This window comes from Pristiophorus japonicus, chromosome 3 (genome assembly GCF_044704955.1).
Source record: "Pristiophorus japonicus isolate sPriJap1 chromosome 3, sPriJap1.hap1, whole genome shotgun sequence".
In the NCBI taxonomy this organism is placed as follows: Eukaryota; Metazoa; Chordata; class Chondrichthyes; family Pristiophoridae; genus Pristiophorus; species Pristiophorus japonicus.
Window position 1 is genome coordinate 49,059,915 of NC_091979.1, and position 27,036 is coordinate 49,086,950.

General features: G+C 43.8%; 1 protein-coding gene across 6 annotated transcripts in view; it reads right to left on the reverse strand.

Annotated features, from left to right (window-relative positions):
• Nucleotides 1–27,036, reverse strand: part of mbd5 (methyl-CpG binding domain protein 5) — a 294,362-nt gene that overhangs the window by 91,916 nt on the left and 175,410 nt on the right. For all 6 annotated transcript variants that reach the window (XR_011592643.1, XM_070875343.1, XM_070875345.1 and 3 more), the window contains one exon: nucleotides 607–1,608. Coding sequence is in view for 5 of the 6 variants with exons in the window: in XM_070875343.1 (XP_070731444.1) it covers nucleotides 607–1,608 (1,002 nt within the window). In the remaining variant the exon portion in view is untranslated. The remainder of the gene's footprint in view (nucleotides 1–606; nucleotides 1,609–27,036) is intronic.

The following is a 27,036-nucleotide window of genomic DNA, read 5'->3' on the forward strand; positions in this document are numbered from 1 at the left end:
CCCTGTATTTTGACTATCAGCTCACAATTTCAGCAACTTGCGGCGCAAAATACCGTTGAGATTAAAAGGGCAAGTCTAACCAATGGCAACCACCATTAGATTCACTCCTACAGCAAATTATGGCCCATTTTATGTTCATCAATAGACTTCTCTAAATGTTTTCAAAGAAAAAGAAAACAAAATAGCAAACATTTCACATCATTAAAAATGTTGTGCCCACCATCTCAGGTCAACCTCGGCAGTCTATAAAATGTATACATGTTTTATTGAAAAAAGTCTTAATATTTACATGGTACTCCATAATAATTTCTCCCCAAAGTAAAATTACCCATAAATCTGAATATAAATTTGGCTGTCGAAATAGCTGAAATATTAATAAACGGAGTCCCTCAATACAAATATATTTCACATACATTTCAAAATCTACCAGGCTAAGAGCAGCAATTTTCCTGACCAAAACATTTCTTCCTTTACCCATGTACATTTATAGATATTTCTTTAAAGAACTACTAATGTTTTAAACGGAGTAAAATTTACAATGCAGAAATGTTTGTTGCATTCTTTAATAATAAAATATTTAATGTACTTGGCAAATTCAAAACTTACCAAGAAGGCTGGCTCCCAGCAAAGGGAGGTGTGGTAGCAAAGAGTTGTTCAGTTTGGTAGGTCCGATTGCATGCCCAGCAGCTGAAATGGGTAGCAGCGACTCTGCCATTGACATAACTGCTGTCCCACCAAGAGTTGAGACGGCAAGCGCTGCTATTGATGATGATGTGGTGGTGGTGGTAGTGATTGCTGGGGATGAGGTTGCTATGGAAACCTCAGAATGATTAGCAACACGGTCCGAGGGAGAGTGCAGAACACTTCTCAACAGATGGGGATTCAAGGCCATCAGTCCTGGGGCTGCTGTGACAGCTGGGAGGAGGAGAGGGTTTGAAGTAGTGTCATTGCTTGAAAGGCTTGGTAAAGGGTTCCCCAGAGGGTTTGTCAAAAGGGTTTCTGGCCTGTTACTAACTAACTGATGGCTATGCAAATGATCTGGCAGGGGCTGGATCTGTGTCACTGAAGGTGAAGGGTGGCTTTGCTGCTGTAATAAATCTGGGAGAGTTAAGTTAAAAGATGTAAGGGGGAGCATGGTAGCTTGTGCTTGGTTTTGAAACAATGTTGCCAAAAGTTGAACAGGTTGAAGAGTCTGTCCAGCCATATCACCAGGGAGCAAAGTCAAAGCTGCATTTAAATTTGGGTTCAGAATTCCCAAAGGATTAACAGAGACTTCTCCCTTGCCATCTCCCGATGTAGGTAACATGTTCAGCATATTCTGGTTCAGGAGCTGTTGTTGGTTCATTGCTAAAGGGATGGACAGAGAGCCGAGGAGGTTTGGGTTCAAAGGGTGGGTAAGAGTGCTACTCGTAGGGACAGCATGTCCAAACTGAAAAGCTTGGTCATGTCCAATGAAGGGAAGAGTGCTCCCCATGGGAAGCTGACCATGCAATGCATTTCCAGCCGCTGTTGTAACTATAACTCCATCTTGAAGAACGGATGTTGTCTTGGTAATGGCAAGTTGGTTGGTGCCAGCAACGGCCATGGATGCTGACTGTCCAGAACTACCTGAAACCCACAGACAGGTTAAAGATGAGTAAAGTATTTCAACTCTCTTGGTTAGCATTTACAGTGAATGCAGGTCAAATATCTATGTTTACATTAACAATTCAGCACAGGAACCAACATCACAAAAATATTTAACGACTAGAAGGCTTCAAAAGCTGGTTTAATTAACCAGTTGTGATTTAAATAGTCAAGTTTCCAAAAGATCTCAAAGGGAGGATTGTCAGATTTCTCTTCAGCTCATCTGTTGCCAGTTGGGCATACTAAATGCATTCCTTTAGCATAATCAAAATATTTCAACCTTAAAACAAAAATCCATAAAATCAACACTCAACTAATTAGAATCAGTATGAAAAAGTACACTGAAAAACAAGAATTTTAGATAGATACTTTTCTTATTATATGGGACAGAAAGGCATGCTATTCTATCTCTTTCCCCTGAGAAAAGTGGGCAAATTATCATGAGTGAAAAGCCTCATCACTAGACCCTACAAAAGACACTGGAATAGACATCTCAGTTCAAATCAAAATGTTTCCTTAAAAACAGAAAACTTAATACTCTGGTTATGTTTGCTCGAACTTATGGAATTAAAAGGAATGCTTCTCAACAAATTTTAAAAAGTTCTATAAAAGTATTATACACTTAGCAGGATAAATTTAATGTGAAAATTTTCATTTTGTAGGCTGCCCCATATAGCTAAAATTTATAGTATGGTCAATACTTCACGTTGGTTTAATTAGTTGGTTCTAAACTCTCTTTTTTGAATCCCAGGCAAGCAGTTTAAGTTTTCAAATCTTTTTGTTATAGCTATCAATCTTTCCCTCCCCCTCCTTTCACATTCTCATGTTTGTTGCTTTTCCATTTCAGCAAGGAGGGCGGGACTATTTAGGTAGAGTATGTCTCTAGGTCAGTGCTGCCATTTATCATTTAACATGAAGGTCCTTTGTGAGACAGAATAGAGCCTCCTGCTGTTCTTTTCCTGCCCCACTTGCAACTGAGCACGCAGCCACCGTGAGGCAGTTAGTGGTCCAGCACACACAAAAAAGGAAAATTTAGTGGCAAGCAACAGCCAAGTTAAGATATCGGTTTTAGGCAGGGCAGGTTGCACAAGACAACCAAAGAAACAAAACACTCAAAAAAAAGCCAGCCATTGAAATTGTTATATAAAAAGGTTTAAAATAATTTGAAATAACCAATCATATATTTTCAGTTGACATTAAAAACCTGTGAAATATGGATGCGTGAAATATCAGTGCATAATAGCAACATGTTACTGCAAACATTCATTTAATTGGCACAGAATTTGGAGTGGAGTCGTTCAAATGAATACGAATCTGCCACACTCAAAACTCATCCTTAATGTATTGTATTAATGTTAAAGATAGATTTTTATTAACTTTAGGCATAGTATCAAAAGATTGTGTTTTAAATACTGAAGGTGCCCAATACATATATTTCTTCTTTTCTGATTTCTTTATGGTATAATGAACATTTTTGAGTAGTCAGTGGAGTTCAACCGCTCATCAAATTTATTACGTGCTGTTGTCTGAATGACTTGTTAAAAAATAAATCTCACAAAAAGCTTCCTTTTTCACTAAGAAAAAAGGATTGGGGTGCTTTAAAAAATTGCAACACATGACTAAGTAATTACTTGTAATTCTATATTTTTTGGCAAAGCGGTACTAGACCAATACAAAGTTACCAGCACCAATTTGATGATTCTATTACTGCAGCAATACTACGAAGACTATAAACATAATACACAGCCATTGCTTAAAACCATTTGATCTGCTTATCCAACAATATTTTTATGGTATTTAACTTAACTGAAATAAATTTTGGCCACCAGTTTATTTATAACATTTGAATGGTCCAAATCAGTTCCTTGTTTTTATAATATGAATGTACTATCTTAACTGTGAAGAATGATTCCAAGCATTTATATCTAAAAATGATTGTTAGAAAATTAGGTATAAAATTACATCTGTTTTAAACACATTTTGAAGTCAATATTAAATAATCAGAACATAAACTTTCTTAATGAAGAGTAATATGAATCAAGGAAAACCATTTTTTCCAATCTCACAGATCTACTGCACATGCAACACACAAGACCTTCATTGCTATATGTTCCTGCAACTACTACAGAATTTCCCAGTTAAACTGCATACTGTGATTGTTTTTAGTTGCAGTTTAAAATTACACATTTGGAGCATCCAAAAAAAAAGGATTTTTGAAAATGCCCAAGTAGCCTGATAACTATTTAGCTACTCTTTGGTTTTCAGTTTTCTGTTTAATGGCATTGTGACACTCATGTTATATCATTGTGATAGTGTAAAGATAGAATGTAACTGATCACATCTGTATCGGATGGAAGCCAGAAATATGTTCCATATTTCCAGTTTTAAAATATCTCAATAGCTTACTGAAAGAACGCCCTTTTAAAATATTGAACAGCTTTTAAATATGCACAGTAAATAAAATATTCAATATCTCCTTGTGAAATGTTAATTTTATATTCATGAAAATTACCATAACTCTCCCAGAAACAAACACCTGCCTAGTGATAGGTTGAGTCCATTTGTCTGGCTGCTTACAATATTCATGTCTTGCTCCTGGCTGCTGCACAATTCAAAACCAGAAAGAGCAATAGACTGGATAAGAATCATCAACTCAAGCTAAAGTACAGCTGCGGCCAGGTTGCCAATGCTGTACAAAATTACAACCTGAGCAACACAAGTCATTGATGGCTAAGCCAGACCTGCTTGTGCTAGAACACAAGCACCTCAATGTGGGGTCAAATGAAAATCCACACAGAAAATTAGTGCCAAGCTTCAATTACCATTTGTTCAGCCCATGGAACCTACTCCCAGAGTGGTGGCTCAAATTCTGTTACTTACAAGCAGAAGTCCAAAAGTGCAGCATGTTAGCAAGCAGCAGTGGAAACAGGGTAACTACATTACCTCTGCGCCTCTCTTTCCTCCTTTAAGACGCTCCTTAAAACTTACCTCTTTAACCAAGCTTTTGGTCATTTGCCTTAATTCCTTCTTTTGTGGCTCAGTGTCAAATTTATCTGTTTTGTCTTGTAACACTGCTGTGAAGCGCCTTGGAACGTTTTACTACATTAAAGTTGCTATGTAAATAAAAAGTTATTAATATTGGAATGCTCTGGGACAGTGTAAATTTTCAGGACACTTTTTAAATAAATGTAAACATCAAGCCATATCTGACAAATTAAATGGAGTGCTTTGAGGTAGAAAATGTTGTGAATGTTGCACACACGAATTTTGTAAAAGTATTTGATGAGGTGCCACATAGGAAACTTACTGATAAAGTTAAGGCACATGGTACTGAAGGCAATGTGGCAGCATGGATAGGAGGCTGGTTAAAGGACAGTAACTGGAGAATAGTGATTGATTGGTGTTTTTCAGATTGGAGGAATATAAACAATTGTGTTTGCCAGGGATCAGCGTTGAGACTATTGCTCTTCTCAATATATATATATATATATAAATAATCTGGACTTGGATCTAGGGGCGCATCAACAACATTTCCAATGACACAAAAATAGGGAGCATGGCTAACTATGAAGAGGATTCAACTTCAAGAGGTCAGAAACAAGTTAGTAGATTGTGCAGTTAATTGTCAGATGAAATGTAATGTGGAGAAAGATGAGGTGATACATTTTGGAAGGAATTTGGAGAGGACATAAATACTAAATGTTAAAAGGAGTAGAGGAGGAGAGTCATGGGGTTCAAAACACAAATCATTAAAGATAGAAAAAGTTGTTAAAGTTGGAAAAATAGCATATTGGATCTTAGATTTTATGAACAACAGTATAGAGTACAAAGTACTAAACATATACAAATCACTCAGGCTGCTGGAAGAATATTGCATCCAGTTCTGGGTGTTTCACTTTAGAAAGGAGATTATGGTCATGGAGTGGGTGCAAGTGAATCACTAACATGATACCAGGATTGAGAAGCTCCAGTTTTGAGCAAAGTTTAGAGAAACTGGGACTTAGAACAAAGAAAGTTAAGAGATGATCTGATGGCGATGTTCAAACTGGAAAGGTTTTGGTAAAGTGAATCAGGAAAGATATTCCTCTCATCAGTGAGTTGTTAACTAGAGGCTTTACATTTAGATCACCAAAAGAAGGGAGAGGTTAGGACATTTTATTTTTCAACGCAGATCATTGTTAGGATGTGGAATGCCCTACCAGAAACAATGGTGGAAGCTGAATTCAGAGAGGCTTTCACAAAAAATAAATACTTTTATAAAAAAAATTAAAAGGCAAGGGCAGGGGAATGGGCTGTGGATAGCTCTTTTAGCGATCTGGCACAGGTACAATAGGCTGAATGACCTCCTTTTGTGTTGTAAAATTCTACAGTTCTTGTCATGTATGTAACCTCTATGTAACACCACTGCAATACTGTATATACTTAAGCAATACACAGGGGGTGAACTTGTGGGAGACACTCCTTACCTGGTCATCCAGGTATACAAAGGGAGGTCCCACGCAGGGTCATCACTTCTTGGTCCTGTGAATAAAGGTTTAGGTCATAGAGCAACCTTGTCCATAGAATGTGCCTCGTGTGGGTTTTGTGCCATTGAGTAAGGACTTTACATTGGCGACGAGAAACGGGAATCAACGACCCACGAGAATGGCCACCAGTAGCACAGAGGAACGGTACTGTGTTGGTGAGGACTGGGATGATTTCATTGAGGCTCCAGTAAAGCTTTGTCATGAAAGAATGGCTGGGAGATGCAGCGGCCGACAAGCGAAGGGCCCATCTGCTGACCAGCTGGGGACCTAAGACTTACGCGCTCATGAAGGACCTACTAGCACCCGAAAAGCCGGTGGACAAAACCTTTGAAGAGCTCAGCAAACTAATCGGTGAGCACCTCAAACCGGCGAGCAGCATACACATGGCCCGACACAGATTCTATACCCACCGACGTCGTGAAGGACAGAGCATACCGGACTTCGTTGCGGACCTCCGGCGGTTGGCCAGCCTCTAAGTTCACAGATGCCTGCAGGGTGGAGATGTTAAGGGATTTCTTTATTGAGGGCATGTGTCATGCAGGGATTTTCCAAAAGTTAAATCGAGACCAAGGACTTGAATTTGGAAGCAGCGGCGTTGATGGCTCAGACTTTCATGTCGGGAGAGTGGGAAACCAAAATCATATACGCGCGCAATTCTGCCTCCAACGCGGCGGGGGATCAGGGAGTCAATATCATAAACGCGACTCAGAGCCCCGCAGGCAGGCAAGGGCAGTTCGACATACCATAGACAGCAATAGACCCCAGAGCAGGTTTTCAACAGAGACAATGGCAGGATGAACGGACATTTACGCCATCACACTGGACAATGCGATCCGGGATGGGGCCATTGACACCCACTAACAGGGTACTCAAGGGCAGTCAAAGGGACAATCAGCGAGGAATGCCGGGTCATAGCTCCTTTGTTCACAACAATGGAATAATGGGAATCTCAGCTCATGCTGGTGGTCTGGGGGCAAACACTCTGCCAGGAATTGCAGGTTTCAACAATTTGTCTGTAGAAATTGCAACCTCAGTGGCCATTTAGCTCGAACATGCAGGAAGCCTGTAACCAGGCTAATTTACAAGGCAGATGCACCAGAAGAGGGCTCTGTGATGCAGGATGACTCTTGGGGCAAATCAATGGAAGCTGAAGTTCAGCGGGTTCATGTGGCAAACATTCACAGCTCATATACCAAATCGCCACGAAAGATCATGAAGGTTTTATTAAACGGCATCCCTATATGCATGGAGCTGGACACGGGGGCCAGTCAGTCACTCATGAGCATTCAACAATTCGAAAAGCTATGGCCATTCAAAGCCAGTAGACCCAAATTAGAACGCATTGAGACACAACTACGGACGTATACCAAAGAAATCATTCCAGTACTAGGCAGTGCAATGTTGGCGGTCACACACAATGGATCAGCGAACCGGCTGCCACTCTGGATTGTCCCGGGCAATGGTCCCGCACTGTTGGGAAGGAGCTGGTTAGCTGAGATGAACTGGAAATGAGGGCATGTGCACGCAATGTCATCTGTGGAGCGAAGTTCGTGCTCACAAGTCCTACAACAATTTGAGTCACTATTCCAACCTGGCGTCGGGACATTCAAAGGCACCAAAGTAGTGATACTCCTCACCCCGGACGCCAGACCAGTGCAACACAAAGCCAGAGCGGTGCTGTATGTGATGCGGGAGAAAATTGAGAGCGAATTGGACAGTTTGCTGATAGAGGGCATCATCTCGCCCATTGAATTCAGCACCTGGGTGAGCCCCATTGTTCCCGTACTAAAAGCAGATGGTTCTGTCAGGATCTGTGGCGACTACAAGGCCACTATCAACCGAGTGTCACTACAAGACCAGTACCCGCTCCTGAGAGCGGAGCATCTTTTCGGCACGCTGGCAGGCGGCAAGCTGTTTACCAAGTTGGATCTCACTTCAGCCGACATGACCCAAGGACTGGCCGACTAATCTAAACTATTGACCATCACTACGCACAAGGGACTGTTCGTTTGCAACAGGTGCCCGTTTGGCATTAGATCAGCGGCTGCGATTTTTCAAAGAATTATGGAAAGCCTGCTTAAATCCATTCCTGGAACAATCGTATTTCAGGACGACATCCTCATCACGGGTCGTGACACCTAAGAACATCTCCACAACCTGGAGGAGGTGCTACGCCGACTAGACCGGGTAGGCCTGCGACTCAAGAAGTCTAAATGTTTATTTTTGGCTCCTGAGGTTGAGTTCCTGCAGATGGGATTCGGCCCACCGAATCCAAAACAGAAGCGATTCGACGAGCATCCAGGCCCGGCAACACATCGGAGTTGCATTCATTTCTGGGACTCTTGAACTATTTCGGGAACTTTCTGCCGAACGTAAGCACTTTGTTGGAGCCGCTTCACGTGCTCCTGCCTAAGGGTTGTGATTGGTTTTGGGGGGACTATCAAGAACGGGCTTTCAATCGGGTGCGGAAGCTACTTTGTTCAAATAAGTTATTGACCCTGTAAGAAATTGGTTCTGACATGTGATGCATCGTCCTATGGGGTTGGGTGCGTGTTGTAGCAGAGTAATGCTGAGGGCCAACTACAACCCGTTTATGCTTCCAGGTCGCGCTCTCAAGCAGAACATGGATATGGGATGGTTGAGAAGGAGGCACTCGCATGTGTCTATGGTGTAAAAAAAATGCATCAGTACCTTTTTGGCAGGAGGTTTGAATTGGAAACGAACCATAAGCCGTTAACATCCTTGTTGTCAGACAGCAAGGCTATCAATGCCAATGCGTCAGCCCGCATACTGCGATGGGCTCTCATGCTGGCTGCTTATGACTGCTCCATCCGGCACCAGCCTGGCACAGAAAATTGCGCTGACACGCTCACCAGGCTTCCACTGGCCACCACTGAGGGGGCAGCGGAGCAAAGCGCTGAGATGGTCATGGCCGTTGATGCCTTTGACAGCGCAGGCTCCCCCATCACAGCCTGCCAGATCAAAATCTGGACAAACAGAGACCCCCTCCTATCTCTGAATAAGAAATGTGTCCTGACTGGGGATTGGGCGCCCGCACACGGAGCATGCCCTGAGGAGGTCAGACCGTTTCACAGGCGGATGGATGAGCTCTCCATCCAAGATGACTGCCTACTGTGGGGCAGCCGGGTAGTCATGCCCCAAAGGGGCAGGGAGGCATTCATCATGGAACTCCACAGTGAGCATCCAGGCATCGTTCTGATGAAGGCCATTGCCCAGTCACATGTTTGGTGGCCGGGAATTGATTCAGACCTGGAACACTGTTCGCAGGTGCACGACATGTGCCCAACTGGGTAATGCCCTCAGGGAGGCCCCGCTCAGTCTGTGGCCCTGGCCCACCAGGCCATGGTCACGCATTCATGTAGACTACGTGGGTCCGTTGTTGGGAAAAATGTTTCTCATTGTGGTAGATGCGTACTCGAAATGGATCGAGTGCATCATTTTGAATTCGTGCACAACATCCACCACGGTGGAGAGTCTACGTGCAGTCTTTGCAACCCACGCTTGCCGGACATCCTTGTTAGCGATAATGGTCCATGTTTCACAAGCTACGAATTCCGGGAGTTCATATCGGGCAATGGCATCAACCATGTCAGGACAGCACCGTTCAAGCTGGCCTCCAATGGCCAGGCGGAACGTGCGGTCCAAATCATTAAACAAGGCATGCTCAGGATTCAAGGACCCTCCCTTCAATGCCGCCTATCGCGCCTCCTGCTGGCCTATAGGTCCCAACCGCACTCGCTCACGGGGGTCCCGCCCGCTGAGCTACTTATGAAACGAACACTCAAAACTCGGTTGTCCCTCCTTCACCCAGTCCTGACCAACATAGTAAAGGGCAAGCGCCAGTCCCAAAACAAGGACCATGACCGAAATTCAAGGGGGAGATGTATAGAAATAAATGACCCCATATTCGTCCTCAATCACGCCGTGGGGCCCAAATGGCTTGAGGGTACTGTAATAGACAAAGAGGGGAACAGGGTCTTCATGGTTAAACTTAACAATGGGCAGATATGCCGGCAGCATCTGGACCAAGTAAAAATAAGGTTCAGCATAGACACTGAGGAACCCGAGGAAGAGCATGAGATGGTGCTCACACCACCGCCAGTGAACGAGCAACAAGAACATTCAGCAGCATGCACAGTCCCGGCGGTCGGCCCGGAATCACCACAGGTGACAGACACTCACGCCAAGGCTCAACAACCAGAGCCCCAACTGCGGCGCTCCACGAGGGAGCATAGACCACCCAAAAGACTTAACCAATGATCCCAATAAGACTTTGGGGGGGGGGGGGGGCGGGTGAAATGTAAAGTCCTTACTCAATGGCACAAAACCCACACAAGACACATTCTATGGACAAGGTTGCTCTATGACCTGAACCTTTATTCACAGGACCAAGAAGTGATGACCCTGCGTGGGACCTCCCTTTATATACCTGGATGACCAGGTGAGGAGTGTCTCCCACAAGTTCACCCCTGTGGTCAAGGTGTGCATTGCTTAAGTATATATATTGCAGTGGTGTTACATAGAGGTTACATACATGACAGTTCTATGATCAATAGCAGGATAAATTTTGAGAGACATATGTCCTTGTTACAGTTCTCTTTAAATGCAAACAATTCACGGGGAGGTTTTATGATCAAATTCAGGTCAGATGGAGCCCAAACTCCAATATGATCGAGGTTGTTTAGTTCCCATTGGAAGTCTCAAATATTTATACCCTGCATCTAAATTAGACTAATACTGCTTTTCTGGTAAAAATGTAAATTCTACGCATCATTTCTAAATCATAGTTAAATTAAGGTAGCCATTATATCAACAATTCTTAGAATGCTCATGTTTGCCATTTTTCACAATTCAGCATTAGTTAGTAATTCAACAGCCACACGTACTGTCTTCACAATGGAACCAGGCACGTAATTTATTTCATTTTCCCTAGCCTTAATTGCCTGGTACAGGATAAATCATAATTAAAACGTATGCATGATTGAAGAAAGGTTTTTTCCCCACTGTAGACAGGATATGGCGTCATTCTGTTGCAACTTGGACCCAATGATTTTCCTTGGAGCCGGAGGATCAAGGGGAAGGAGAAGCCACTCAACATGGAATATAAATAATTGTGAAACATACAGAATTCTCACTTCTTTGCTTTTTACCATGGATACTCAAGGAACTAATTTTTTAAGTCCAGATGTTGCCACCAACAGGTCCAAATTCTGTATCCTGCTAGCTGTATGTTATCATGTAGATGTACAATGATCCGAGATAATTGTAAAATTACAAATCTAGAATGACGTAAGCCAGCAAAAAGCCCCGTGCGAGACCTGGTTTATTTTGCATGTCAATTTAACCACTTTTCTGGCTTGGCATCCATTTTGCCTCATACCTCTGTGAATCGTTTGGGGATATTCTTTACATTAAAGGCACTATAAAAATGCAAGTTGTTGTTCAATGTAAAAAGCAAGTTTTTGTATATTAAAACACAAAACAAACAGCTGCAATTGGGCTCTCGAGCAAAAATGTAATTTAGCCTCAAAGGAGCAAATGCTTTTTCCAGCTTGCAAAATATCAATATTTCCTGTCCCAGCTGCAAGAGCCCTTTGGTAAAGTACATTTGTTGATTATCAAGTACAGTAGATTCAGAACAATGTACATACCCAAATCTCAGTATTGACTTAGCCAGATCTGAGAGTTTATTGAAAAATGCAATATAACTACTAAAAGCTTCAAAATAACCTGTAGAGCAGGCCAGCAATTTTAAATGTCACTAGTAACTTTTCTCCTGTGTGAAATGCTTGGTTCAGCGTAAATGCTGATGGTGCTTGCATGAAGAGTAGAGAGCACTATTGAGGAGGGTTTGAATGTTTGTGTGCACATATCTACAGAAAAGAGTAAGCAAGGTATTACTCTTATTCGAGTGAAAACTGCGATAATGGCCCTTGGCACCCAAACTCCAAATTGTGACCTATCCTATGTTATGCATACATTGTGGTGACAGACTCAAGGAACCTCAGAGAAAGAGACTACATAAAGAAAATATTCCTGGATCCAAATTGATCTTATTTAATTTTAGGAATAAAAATACATTAGTAATATGTCCATGCTAAATATGCTAAATTTTGATGGCGAATGCTAAATATTTTCCAAGAATTGTCATTTGCAAAAATAAATCTGGTATCTTTGGCTTAGATCAAATGCCTTGGGAAAGGCTAGCGACACCAGGAGTCCGTTCGGTGAGTTCGGAGAGGCGGGAGTTCCGAGAGGCCTACAAAAGGCCAGCGAAACCAGGAGTCCGGGGAGCTCGGAGAGGCGGGAATTCAGGCGGCAGTTCGGAGAGCCTACAAAAGGTCAGCTGGTGCAGCTGCAGCAGGGAGAGAAGGCAAAAAGGTAGAAAGAAATCGAAAGGTGACGTCACAGCCAAGGAGGTAAGTGACTGGTAAGTAGTTTTTCTTTTTCTTTTCTATATCAGTAAGTAACCTTTAGCATTATTGTTGCCAATTTCAGTGTGTCTGAAGGTTAAGTCATGGCAGGACAGCTCGGACACGTGTTATGTTCCTCCTGTACTATGTGGGAAGTCAGGGATGCTTCCGGTGTCCCTGACGACTACGTGTGCGGGAAGTGCATCCGCCTGCAGCTCCTGACGGACCGCATTGTAGCACTGGAGCTGCGGGTGGATGAACTCTGGAACATCCACGATGCTGAGAATGACATGAATAGCACGTTTAGTGAGTTGGTCTTACTGCAGGTAAAGGTTACACAGCCAGACAGGGAATGGATGACCAACAGGAAGAGCAGTGCAAGGAAGGTAGTGTGCAGGGGTCCCCTGCGGTCATCCCCCTGCAAAACAGTTACATCACTTTGGGTACTGTTGAGGGGGATGACTCATCAGGGGAGGGCAGCAGCAGCCAAGTTCATGGCACCGTGAGTGGCTCTGCTGCACAGGAGGGCAGGAAAAAAGATTGGGAGAGCTACAATGAGAGGGGATTCAATTGTAAGGGGAATAGATAGACATTTCTGCGGCCGCAACTGAGACTCCAGGATGGTATGTTGCCTCCCTGATACAAGGGTCAAGGATGTCTCGGAGCGGGTGCAGGGCATTCAGAAAAGGGAGGGTGAACAGCCAGTTGTTGTGGTGCATATAGGTACCAATGATACAGGTAAAAAAAAACAGGATGAGATCCTACAAGACAAATTTAGGGAGCTAGGAGCTAAATTAAAAAATAGGACCTCAAAAGTAGTAATCTCAGGATTGCTACCAGTGCCACGTGCTAGTCAGAGTAGGAATCGCAGGATAGCTCAGATGAATACGTGGCTTGAGGAGTGGTGCACAAAGGAGGGATTCAAATTCCTGGGACATTGGAACCGGTTCTGGGGGAGGTGGGATCAATACAAACCGGACGGTCTGCACCTGGGCAGGACCGGAACCAATGTGCTCGGAGGAGTGTTTGCTAGTGCTGTTGGGGAGGAGTTAAACTAATATGGCAGGGGGATGGGAACCTATGCAGGGAGACAGAGAGAAGTAGAATGGGGCAAAAGCAAAAGGTCGAAAGAAGAAAAGTAAAAGTGGAGGGCAAAGAAACCCAAGGCAAAAAGCAAAAAGGGCCACATTACAGCAAAATTCTAAAGGGGCAAAGTGTGTTAGAAAGGCAAGCCTGAAGGCTGTGTCTCAATGCGAGGAGTATTCGGAATAAGGTGGACGAGTTAACTGCGCAGATAGCAATTAACGGGTATGATTTAATTGGCATCACAGAGACATGGCTCCAGGGTGACCAAGGCTGGGAACTCAACATCCAGAGGTATTCAACATTTAGGAAGGATAGACAGAAAGGAAAAGGAGGCGGGGTGGCATTGCTGGTTAAAGAGGAAATTAATGCCATAGTAAGAAAGGACATTAGCTTGGATGATGTGGAATCGGTATGGGTGGAGCTACGGAATACCAAAGGGCAGAAAACGCTAGTGGGAGTTGTGTACAGACCACCAAACAGTAGTAGTGAGGTTGGGGACAGCATCAAACAAGAAATTAGGGATGCGTGCAATAAAGGTACAGCAGTTATCATGGGTGACTTTGACCTACATATAGATTGGGCTAACTAAACTAGTAGCAATGCGGTGGAGGAGGATTTCCTGGAGTGTATTAGGGATGGTTTTCTCGACCAATATGTCGAGGAACCAACTAGGAAGCTGGCCATCCTAGACTGGGTGATGTGTAATGAGAAAGGACTAATTAGCAATCTTGTTGTGCGAGGCCCCTTGGGGAAGAGGGAAGAGTGACCATAACATGGTAGAATTCTTTATTAAGATGGAGAGTGACACAGTTAATTCAGAAACTAGGGTCCTGAACTTAAGGAAAGGTAACTTTGATGGTTTGAGGCATGAATTGGCTAGAATAGACTGGCAAATGATACTTAAAAGGTTGACGGTGGATAGGCAATGGCAAACATTTAAAGATCACATAGATAAACTTCAGCAATTATGTAAAAATAAAACAGGGAAGGTGGCTCAACCATGGTTAACAAGGGTAATTAAGGATAGTGTTAAATCCACATATGAGGCATATAAATTCTCCAGAAAAAACAGCAAACCTGAGGAGTGGGAGAAATTTAGAATTCAGCAGAGGAGGACAAAGGGTTTAATTAAGAGGGGGAAAATAGAGTACGAGAGGAAGCTTGCCGGGAACATAAAAACTGACTGCAAAAGCTTCTATAGATATGTGAAGAGAAAAAGATTAGTGAAGACAAATGTAGGTCCTTTGCAGTCGGATTCAGGTGAATTTATAATGGGGAACAAAAAAATGGCAGACCAATTGAACAAATACTTTGGTTCTGTCTTCACGAAGGAAGACACAAATAACCTTCCGGATGTACTAGGGGACCGAGGGTCTAGTGAGAAGGTGGAACTAAAAGATATCCTTATTAGGCGGGAAATTATGTTGGGGAAATTGATGGGATTGAAGGCCGATAAATCCCCGGGGCCTGATAGTCTGCATCCCAGAGTAATTAAGGAAGTGGCCCTAGAAATAGTGGATGCATTGGTGATCATTTTCCAACAGTTTATCGACTCTGGATCAGTTCCTATGGACTGGAGAGTAGCTAATGTAACACCACTTTTTAAAAAAGGGAGAGAGAAAGCGGGTAATTATCGACAGGTTAGCCTAACATCAGTAGTGGGGAAAATGTTGGAATCAATTAAGAGTGAAATAGAAGCGCATTTGGGAAAGCAGTGACAGGATCGGTCCAAGTCAGCATGGATTTCTGAAGGGGAAATCATGCTTGACAAATCTTCTGGAATTTTTTGACGATGTAACTAATAGAGCGGACAAGGGAGAACCAATGGATGTGGTGTATTTAGACTTTCAAAAGACTTTTGACAAGGTCCCACACAAGAGATTGGTGTGCAAAATCAAAGCACATGGAATTGGGGGTAATATACTGACATGGATAGAGAACTGGTTGGCAGACAGGAAGCAGAGAGTCGGGATAAAGGGGTCCTTTTCAGAATGGCAGGCAGTGACTAGTGGAGTGCCGCAGGGTTCAGTGCTGGGACCCCAGCTCTTTACAATATACATCAATGATTTGGATGAAGGAATCGAGAGTAATATCTCCAAGTTTGCAGATGACACTAAACTGGGTGGCGGTGTGAGCTGTGAGGGGGACGCTAAGAGGCTGCAGGTTGACTTGGACAGGTTAGGTGAGTGGGCAAATGCATGGCAGATGCAGTATAATGTGGATAAATGTGAGGTTATCCACTTTGGGGGCAAAAACGCGAAGACAGATTATCTGAATGGCGGCAGATTAGGAAAAGGTCGGGGGGGTGCAACGAGACCTCGGTGTTATAGTTCATCAGTCATTGAAAGTTGGCATACAGGTACAGCAGGGGGTGAAGGCGGCAAATGGTATGTTAGCCTTCATAGCTAGGGGATTTGAGTATAGGAGCAGGGAGATCTTACTGCAGTTGTATAGGGCCTTGGTGAGGCCTCACCTGGAATAGTGTGTTCAGCTTTGGTCTCCTAATTTGAGGAAGGACGTTCTTGCTATTGAGGGAGTTCAGCGAAGGTTCACCAGACTGATTCCCGGGATGGCATGACTGACATATGAGGAGAGACTGGATCAACTGGGTCTTCATACATTGGCGTTTAGAAAGATGAAAGGAGATCTCATACAAACATAAGATTCTGACGGGACGGGACAGGTTAGATGCGGGTAGAATGTTTCCGATGTTGGGGAACTCCAGAACCAGGGGACACAGGATAAGGGGTGGGCCATTTAGGACTGAGACAAGGAGAAACTTCTTCACTCAAGAGAGCTGTTAACCTGTGGAATTCCCTGCCACAGAGAGTTGTTGATGCCAGTTCATTGGATATATTCAAGAGGGAGTTAGATATGGCCCTTACGGCTAAGGGGATCAAGGAGTATGGAGACAAAGCAGGAAAGGGATACTGAGGGAATGATCAGCCATGATCTTATTGAATGGTGGTGCAGGCTCAAAGGGCCGAATGGCCTACTCCTGCACCTGTTTTCTATGTTTACACCCACTGACCCACCTAATTTGTGTTCTGTGGTATATTTTAATGTTTGTAAATCAGGTTATTTGGAAGAAATTACTCAAAGACCCCATTTATAATAAAAATATTTTCAGCTATATTTGCAACGATACACAGAAAATTATTTCCATGTACAACCTTGTTTTTAAAAAAGTGTTGAATAATGACTAATGGCTCATAATTTGCGTCACCGGCGATGCAACGATGATTGCCGCTGACCTTGAAGAAAGCTGTCCAAAGAGATCATACGATCTCCGTTGCGAAAAGGTTGGGTTTCTCGACGTGCTATTGATTGTAGTACTGTCAATAGAGGATTCCGAGTGCGATGCAGCAGTGACAGCATCACGCTGTCTAAGCAGCCAATCACATTGAAGAATTCTCACAGACAGCAAACCAGGAAATGAAAAGCACTGATTATCCACGCTTTTTAAAAATGCTAGAAAGCGAAGTGAAGATCGGGACGTACACATGGGGTTAAGAAAGAAGCTGAAGCTGGAGTGAACTTTATATATTTTTAAATATCTAGTAATTTTTATCGTAATGGAGAAATTTGGCATTCCACAAGTACAAAAAATAGTTTTTCAGGGCCAGAACAGTTGCATAGCAGTCAATATGCTTTTAAAACTCCTATTGCAACAAGGTTTAATAGAAACATAGAAAATAGGTGCAGGAGTAAGATATTCGGCCCTTCGAACCTGCACCACCATTCAATACGATCATGGCTGATCATGCAACTTCAGTACCCCATTCCTGCTTTCTCTCCATACCCTTTGATCCCTTTAGCCGTAAGGGCCACATCTAACTCCTTTTTGAATATATTTAACGAACTGACCTCAATAACTTTCTGTGGTAGAGAATTCCACAGGTTCACAATTCTCTGAAAGAAGAAGTTTCTCCTCATCTCGGCCCTAAATGGCTTACCCCTTATCCTTAAACTGTGACCCATGGTTCTGGACTTCCCAAACACGGGAACATTCTTCCTGCATCTACCCTGTCCAATCCTGTCAGAATTTTATACGTTTCTATGAGATCCCCTCTCATTCTTCTAGATTCCAGTGAACATAAGCCTCGTCGATCCAGTCTTTCTTCATATGTCACTCCTGCCATCCCAGGAATCATTCTGGTCAATCTGCACTGCACTCCCTCAATAGCAAGAATGTCCTTCCTCAGATTAGGAGACCAAAACTGAACACACTATTCCAGGTGTGGCCTCACCAAGGCCCTGTACAACTGCAGTAAGACCTCCCTGCTCCTATACTCAAATCCTCTCGCTATGAAGGCCAACATGCCATTTGCCTTCTTCACCACCTGCTGTAGCTGCAGGCCAACTTTCAATGGTATTTAACAGCGATATTAGTGCAGAAAAGATTAATTTTTCGTCAATGTCACTTATTTAATGGATTGCTGACAATGGGGAAGGGGCGGGGGGGGGAGGGGCGATCCACAGCACAACCGGTGTCGGAGCAATGTCTTCAGGATTTCTGCGTTTAGATGCACATGTGCTAAATCCTGAAATTTTGGTCAATTTCAGAGGGGTACTGACAGTGAATGCTGACAGTTAGCCGTCATTACCCACCACAAAATCCGGGCCATTAAGTAAATTATAAAAACTTCCTCAAAAAAACCAAGGAGGAGATAATTTATTTACTTCCAATTTTGCTATTCTGTATCAGTAGGATTAGATATATGAAAAGATAACTCAGCTGAGATCAATAAACATGGTGATTCTTTCAACAGTGGATAAGACTTATAATAATTTAGGAACCACAAAATTAAACAGCATCATTTTCATGTCGCCCGACTCTGCCCCTGCCTCAGTTCATCTGCTGTTGAAACCCGATTCAATGCCTTTGTTATCGTTAAACTTGACGAAACCAATGATCTCCTGGCCAGCCTACCATCTTCCACCCTACATAAAAACTTTCTCATCCAAAACTCTGCTGCCCGTATCTTAACTTACACCGAGTCCCATTCATGCATCACTCCTGTGCGCACTGGCCTACATTGGTTCCCGGTTCCCGGTCCTGCAACACCTCAATTTTAAAATTCTCATCCTTGTTTTCAAATCCCGACATGGCCTTGCCCTCTTCTCATCTCTGTATCCTCCTCCAACACAAGCCTTTGAAATCTCTGCGCCCCTCCAATTCTGGCATCTTGGGCATCCCTGATTTTAGTCGCTCCACTCCTGGCAGCAGTGCTTTCAGCTGGCTGGGCCCTAAGCTCTGCACCTCCCTCCCTAAACCTCTCTGCCTTTCTCTCCTCCTTTAAGATGCTTCGTAAAACCTACCTCTTTGACCAAGTTCTGTCCCGATATCTCCTTCTGTTGCTTGGTGTCAAATTTTAATCAATAATGCTCGTGAAGCGCCTTGGAACATTTTGAGATATTAAAGGTCCTTTTTAAATGCAAGTTCTTGTTGATGTGGACTCTGATCTTGGTTATGTTTGGCTTATTCTATGTGCATTTTCAGTAACTTCTTAATTAAGTTAAATGGTGCTCATATAATAGTTATTCCCCATACACAATTATTTACTTACGATAATATGGCAACATTTGAGTCACAGAATCATCATACATTTCATCCTTGGATTTTGTCTAGTCAAGGGAGAACATTTTGAGTTATATAACTCTAAGGTGAAGTACTAGTGGTTTTTGTTCTAGCAGTGGTGGTGTTACTGAAGATAAATGAAGAGCACTTCAGCACTTGTTGCGTCTGCGCACATTCTGAGGCTGAACTCCAGGATATAGTCGATTTATTCACCGAGGCATATGAAAGCACGGGCCTTACGCTTAACATCCGTAAGACAAAGGTCCTCCACCAGCCTGTCCTCGCCGCACAGCACTGCCCCCCAGTCATCAAGATTCACGGCGTGACTCTCGACAACGTGGACCACTTCCCATAACTCGGGAGCCTCCCGTCAATAAAGGCAAACATTGATGTGGAAATTCAACATGGTCTCCAGTGCGCCAGTGCAGCCTTTGGCCACCTGAGGAAGAGTGTTCGAAGACCAGGCCCTCAAACCTACCACCAAGATCATGGTCTACAGGGCTGTAGTAATACCCTCTTCCTGTATGGATCAGAGGCATGGGTGACTTACAGAAGACACATCAAGTCACTGGAGCTATATCACCAACGATGTCGCCGCAAGATCCTGCAAATCCCCTGGGAGGACAGACGCACCAGTATCAGTGTCCTCGCCCAGGCTAACATCCCCAGCATTGAAGCACACTCGATCAGCTTTGCTGGGCAGGCCACTTAGTCCGCATGCCAAACACGAGACTCCCTAAGCAACTATTTTATGCAGAGCTCCTTCATGGCAAACGAGCCAAAGGTGGGAAGCAGAAACGTTACAAGAACACCCTCAAAGCCTCCCTGATAAAGTACAACATCACCACTGACGCCTGGGAGACTGGCCGAAGACCGCCCTGGATGGAAAAAGTGCATCCAGGAGGGCGTTGAGATCTTTGAATCTCAACGTTGCGAGCGTGAAGAGGTCAGGCGCAGACAGCGGAAGGAGCATGCGGCAAATCAGTCCCACCACCCCCCTTCCCCCGACGAATATCTGTCCCACCTGTGACAGGGTCTGTGGCTCTTGTGTTGGACTGTACAGCCACCAAAGAACTCACTTTCGGAGTGGAAGCAAGTCTTCCTCGATTCCGAGGGACTGCCTATGATGATGATAAAGTGTATTGGCTTGTGTGATTTATCCTAACGTATATTGGGACGAGTATGCTAATAAGCCCTTTGACAGCACTTGCCTGGATAAGAACAATTCCAATTTCCTTAGGCACATTCTATTCTTACCATTAATAGACAAAAGTTAAATAAACTGCATGCATCAAACTTGTCAAACAGCATAAGTGCACTGAGGTTGCACATTTTTCTGTCATCAACCTGCATTATTCAGATATTAAAATGTTTGAGCAAAGTTTTCAGTTCTGTACCTATATGTGCATTAACTTAAAAATAGGCATAATCATGAGCTATCCAGAGCATAATATATTTAAACAGTTATTTAGTTATTGGTAGTAGCTACAGTGCACATACAAATCATCTATTATCTGTGGTAAATAATTCACAATACCAAAATAGCAGACAACATACAATCTTGGAAGATATTGCTAAAGCAAATGCCTTTAAAATTCTGGATTGCAGTGGTTAATTTGGCAAATCTAAATGGAGACTAGATAATATATATCCTTTAGAAATACTACAACTATGTGGTTGGAAAGGAGTCAGAGGACAATTAGGCAACAATGAATCACAAATGAAGCAAACACATTCTTTGATGTTATTGCGGTCCGGTAATTTAAAATGAAAAAGATATTGTACAAAAATGATTATGCATCCTAAATCAAGTTACCTGCTGTAATTGCAACAAGTAAAGGAAAGGTAATTGGATTAGATAAAATAGCTCCGATGTGGAGCCACATCCTATGAGGAGGGATTGTGTAGATTAGTCCTATATTCTCTCGAGTTTAGAAGAATGAGGGGTGATGTCATTGAAACATACAAAATTCTTACAGGGCTTGACAGGGTAAATGCAGGGAGGATGTTTCCCCTGGCTGGGGAGTCCAGAACCAGAGGTCACAGGCTCAGAATAAGGAGTCGGCCATGTAGGACTGAAAGGAGGAGAAATTTCTTCACTCAGAGGGTGTTGAATCTTTGAAATTCTGTACCCCAGAACGCTGTGGACGCTCAGTCATTGAGCACATTCAAGAGAGAGATCGATAGATCTTTGAATATTAAGGAAATCAATTGGCGTGGGGATAGTGCAGGAAAGTGCATGAGGTAGAAGATCAGCCATGATCTTACTGAATGGCGGAGCAGGTTCGAGGGGCTAATTAGCCTACTCCTGCTTCTATTTCTCATGTTTTTGAGAGGTTGAATTCTAGGTAATGAATGATGCTATTGAATCATTTTGTTTAAATTTTGAGTGCTGATGTGAATGAGAGAATAGCTATTGAGTTCAACTCTGCAAAGGAACTGAATTTTCATGCTGGCAAGTAATTTGCACACATGCACAGTACAATTTTTTAGTCATATTCTGCAATTTTGCACAGGATGTAGTGAAAATGTCAGTTTTGAGCAGATAATGAGTGCTAACAAATCATGTGCCAATTATCACAATTTTGTGCAACACATGCTTAACTTATAGAAGTAGATTATACCAAGCTCAGCGTCTCCCCAAACTGTTTCAAACCATTCATAACATGAGCACTTCCATAACAAATCTGTAAGCATCTTTTTAAAAAAAATCCTGAACAGCCTTTATATTGGGTTTATATCAATCTTGAGTAGAAATCCTACTGGGACAAGACAGATAGCATTTTGGTAGTCTTAAGAAACTTTCTAAATAAACTCATTCTTCAAGCTTCAGCCACGTTACCATGCAGCACCTGCAGAAAGGTCTAGGACAGCATCACTTGAAATCGCAATGAATTTTTAACAAATTTGTTTGTGGGATGTGGGTGTCGCCAACAAGGCCAGCATTTACTGCCCATCCCTAATTGCCCTCAAGAAGGTGGTGGTGAGCCGCCTTCTTGAACCACTGCAGTCCGTGTAGTGAAGGTACTTCCACAGTGCTGTTAGGGAGAGTGTTCCAGGATTTTGACCCAGCGACGATGAAGCAATGGCGATATACTTCCAATTCAGGATGGTGTGTTACTTGGAGGGGAACTTCGAGTCGTGCTCCCATGCACCTGCTGCTCGTCCTTCAAGGTGGTAGAGGTTGCGGGTTTGGGAGGTGATTGAGGGCAATTAGGGATGGGCAATAAATGCTGGCCTTGTTGACGACGCCCACATCCCACAAACGAATAAAAAATAAAATTCATTGCGATGTCAAGTGATGCTGTCCTAGACCTTTGTGCAGGTGCTGCATGGTAACGTGGAAGCTAAAGTTTGAAGCCTTGGCGAGTTGCTGCGGTGCATCTTGTAGACGGTACACACTGCAGCCACAGTACGCTGGTGGTTGAGGGAGTGAATGTTTAAGGTGGTGGCTGGGGTGCCAATCAAGTGGGCTGCTTTGTCCTGGATGGTGTCGAGCTTCTTGAGTGTTGTTGGAGCGACACTCATCCAGGCAAGTGGAGAATGTTCCATTGCACTCCTGACTTGTGCATTGTAGATGGTGGATACGCTCTGGGGAGTCAGGAGGTGAGACAATCGCCACAGAATGTAAGAACATAAGAAATAGGAGGAGAAAACCATACGGCCCCTCGAGCCTGCTCCGCCATTTAATACGATGATCCAATCATGGACTCAGGTCCACATCAATGCCCGCTCTCCAAAACCCTTTATTCCCTTATCGTTTAAGAAACTGTCTATTTAACTCTTAAATTTATTCAATGTCCCAGCTTCCACAAGCTCTGAGACAGCGAATTCCACAGATCCACAAAACAGAAGAAATTTCTCCTCATCTCAGTTTTCAATGGGCGGCCCCTTATTTTAAGATTATGCCCTCTAGTTCTCGTCTCCACTATCAGTGGAAACATCCTCTCTGCATCCACCTTGTCAAGCCCCCTCATTATCTTATACGTTTCGATAAGATCACCCCTCATTCTTCTGAATTCCAATGAGTAGAGGCCCAACCTACTCAACCTTTCCTCATAAGTCAACCCCCTCATCTCTGGAATCAGCTTTGTGAACCTTCTTTGAACTGCCTCCAAAGCAAGTATATCCTTTCATAAATATAGAAACAAAAACTGCACGCAGTATTCCAGGTGTGGCCTCACCAATACCCTGTATAACTGTAGCAAGACTTGCCCGCTTTTATACTCCATCCCCTTTGCAATAAAGGCCAAGATTCCATTGGCCTTCCTGATCACTTGCTGTACTTTAAAATGGGCACTTAAGTATCCCATATGACGGGAGGCACATGTGCATGTCTTTTCCCCTGACGCTGACTCTCCTGTAACCCATTTCAAGTGTTTTCTATTTCAGATATTCTTAACCTTTTTTTGATACACCAGTCAGTTTTTATTGTTCATCTGTCTTCTCCGCTTTGGATGTGTCCTGTCCTTGCACTTCAGCTGCATTTCGCAAGAAAAAAAAGTGATCTGTAAAAGTCATTGCTGGAGTTACCATATTTTTAAGAATTGTGTTTCATGCACAAGTGCCCCCAGGTCCTGCTGTACTGCAGCACTTTGCAATCTTTCTCCATTTAAATAATAACTTGCTCTTTGATTTTTGTTCTGCCAAAGTACATAACCTCACACTTACCATTATATCCATCTGCCAAATTTTTGTCCATTCACTTAGTCTATGTCCTTTTGCAAATTGTGTCTCTCCTCCTCACACATTGCTTTTCCTCTCATCTTTGTACCATCGGCAAACTTGGCTACGTTACACTCAGTCCCTTCCTCCAAGTCGTTAATATAGATTGTAAATAGTTGGGGTCCCAGCACTGATCCCTGCGGCACCCCACTGGTTACCGATTGCCAATCCGAGAATGGACCATTTATCCCTATTCTCTGGCTAACGAACAGAAAACAATTCTCTATACATGCTAATATATTACCCCCAACTCTGTGATCTTTTATCTTGTGCAGTAACCTTTTATGTGGCACCTTGTCAAATGTCTTCTGGAAGTCCAAATACACTACATCCACTGGTTCCCTTTTATCCAGCCTCTGACCTGCTCTTGTTGTCACAGTATTTTTGTGGTCCAATTAAGTTTCTGGTCAATGGTGACTCCCAGGATGTTGATGATGGAGGAGTCGGTGATGATAATGCCGTTGAATGTCAAGGGGCGGCAGTTAGACTTTCACTTGTTCGAGATAGTCATTGCCTGGCACTTGTGTGGAGAGAATGTTAATTGCCACTTATCAGCCAAAGTGTGAATGTCGTCCAGGTGTTGCTGCATGCGGGCACAGACGGCTTCATTTTCTGAGAAGTTGTGAATGGCACTCAACAGTCTGCAGTCATCAGCGAACATCCCCACTTCTGACCTTATGATGGAGGGAAGGTCATTGGTGAAGCAGCTGAAGATGTTTGGGCCTAGGACACTGCCCTGAAGAACTCTTGCAGCCATGTTCTGGGACTGTGATGTTTGACCTCCAATGACCACAACCATCTTCCTTTGTGTTAGGTATGACTCCAGCCATTGAGAGTTTTCCCAGATTCCCATTGACTTCAGTTTCACGAGGGCTCCTTGATGCGACACTTGGTCAAACGCTGCCTTGATGTCAAGGGCAGTCACTCTCACCTCATCTCTGAAATTCAGCTATTTTGTCCATGTTTGGACCAAGGCTATAATGAGGTCTGGAGCCAAGTGGTCCTGATGGAACCCAAACTAGGCATCAGTGAGCAGGTTACTGGTGAGTAAGTACCACTTGATAGCACTGTCGACGACACTTTGCTGATGATTGAGAGTAGACTGATGGGGCGGTAATTGCCTGGATTGGATTTATCCTGCTTTTTGTGGACAGTACATACCTGGGCAGTTTTCCACATTGTCGGATGCCAGCATTGTAGCTGTACTGGAACAGCTTGGCTAGAGGCGCAGCTAGTTCTGGAGCACTAGTCTTCAGCAAGACAGCCGGGATGTTGTCGGGGCCCATTGCCTTTGCTGTATCCAGTGCGCTCAACCGTTTCTTGATATCACGTGGCGTGAATTGAACTGGCTGAAGATTGGCTTCTGTGATGGTGGGGACCTCAGGAGACCGATATGGATCATCCACTCGGCACTTCTGGCTGAAGATAGTTGCAAATGCTTCAGTATCATCTTTTGCACTCACAAGCTGGACTCCACCATCATTGAGGATGGGGATATTCATGGAGCCTCCTCCTCCAGTTAGTTGTTTAATGGTTTACCACCATTCACAACTGGATGCGACAGGACTGCAGAGCTTTGATCTGATCCGTTGACTGTGGGATCGTTTAGCCCCATCTATAGCATGCTGCTTTTGCTCTTTAGCATGCACGTAGTCCTGTGTTGCAACCTTCCCAGTTTGGCATCTCATTTTTCGGTGCTGTTCCTGGCATGTTCTTCCAACACTCCAACTTGAACCAGAGTTGGCCCCCTGGCTTGATGGTAATGCTAGAGTGAGGGATATGCTAGACCATGAGTTACAGATTGTGGTGGAATGCAATTCTGCTGCTGCTGATGGCCCACAGCATCTCGTGGATGCCCAGTTTTGAGCTGCCAAATCTGTTCTGAATCTGTCCCATTTAGCAGGGTGATAGTACCACAACATAATGGAGGGTGTGAAGATGGGACTTTGTCTCCACAATGACTGTGAGGTGGTCACTGCTATCATGGACAGATGCATCTGCGACAGGTGGATTGATGAGGACAAGGTCAAGTAGGGTTTTCCCTCATGTTGGTTCTCTCACCATGTCGCAGGCCCAGTCTGGCTGCTATGTCCTTCAGGACTCAGCCAGTAGTGGTGCTACCAAGCCACTCTTGGTGATACATTTTGTGCCCTTGCAACTCTCCATGCTTCTTCCAAGCAGTGCTCATAGAAACATAGAAAATAGGTGCAGGAGTAGGCCATTCGGCCCTTCATGCCTGCACCGCCATTCAATGAGTTCATGGCTGAACATGCAACTTCAGTACCCCATTCCTGCTTTCTCGCCATAGCCCTTGATCCCCCTTGTTCAACATGGAGGAGTACTGATTCACCAGCTGAGGGAGGGTAGGTGATAATCAGCAGGTTTCCTTGCCCATGCTTGACCTGAAGCCATGAGACTTCATGGGGTCCGGGGTCAATGACTCCCAGAGCCACTCTCTCCCGACTGTGTATCACTGTGCCGCCACCCCTGGAAGTCTGCCCTGCCGGTGGGACAGGACATATGCAGGGATGGTAATGGAGGAGCTAGGGACATTGGCTAAAATATATGATTGAGTGTATGACTATGTCAGGCTGTTACTCTACTAGTCTGTGGGACAGCTCTGCCAATTTTGGCACAAGTCCCTAGATGTTGGTGAGGAGGACTTTTGCAGGGTCGACTGGGCTGGGTGTGCCGTTGTCATGTCAGTAGCTGGTGCTGATGTCGATGCCAGGTGATCCATTTGTTTATATTCTTATTGGCAACTGGTTTGATGGGCCATTTCAGATTCAACCACAGACCAGGTAAGGACGGCAGATTTCCTTCCCTAAAGGACATTTGTGAACCAGATGGGTTTTTACGACAATCCCATAGTTTCATGGTCACCATTACTGACACTAGCTTTTTATTCCAAATTTTATTTAATTAACTGAATTTAAATTCCCTAGCTGTCGTGGCGGGATTTAAACTCACATCTCGATCATTCGTTCAGGCCTCTGGATTACTAGTCTTGTAACTTTACCACTATGTTACCATTCCTGTATGTCATGCCACACAGTTC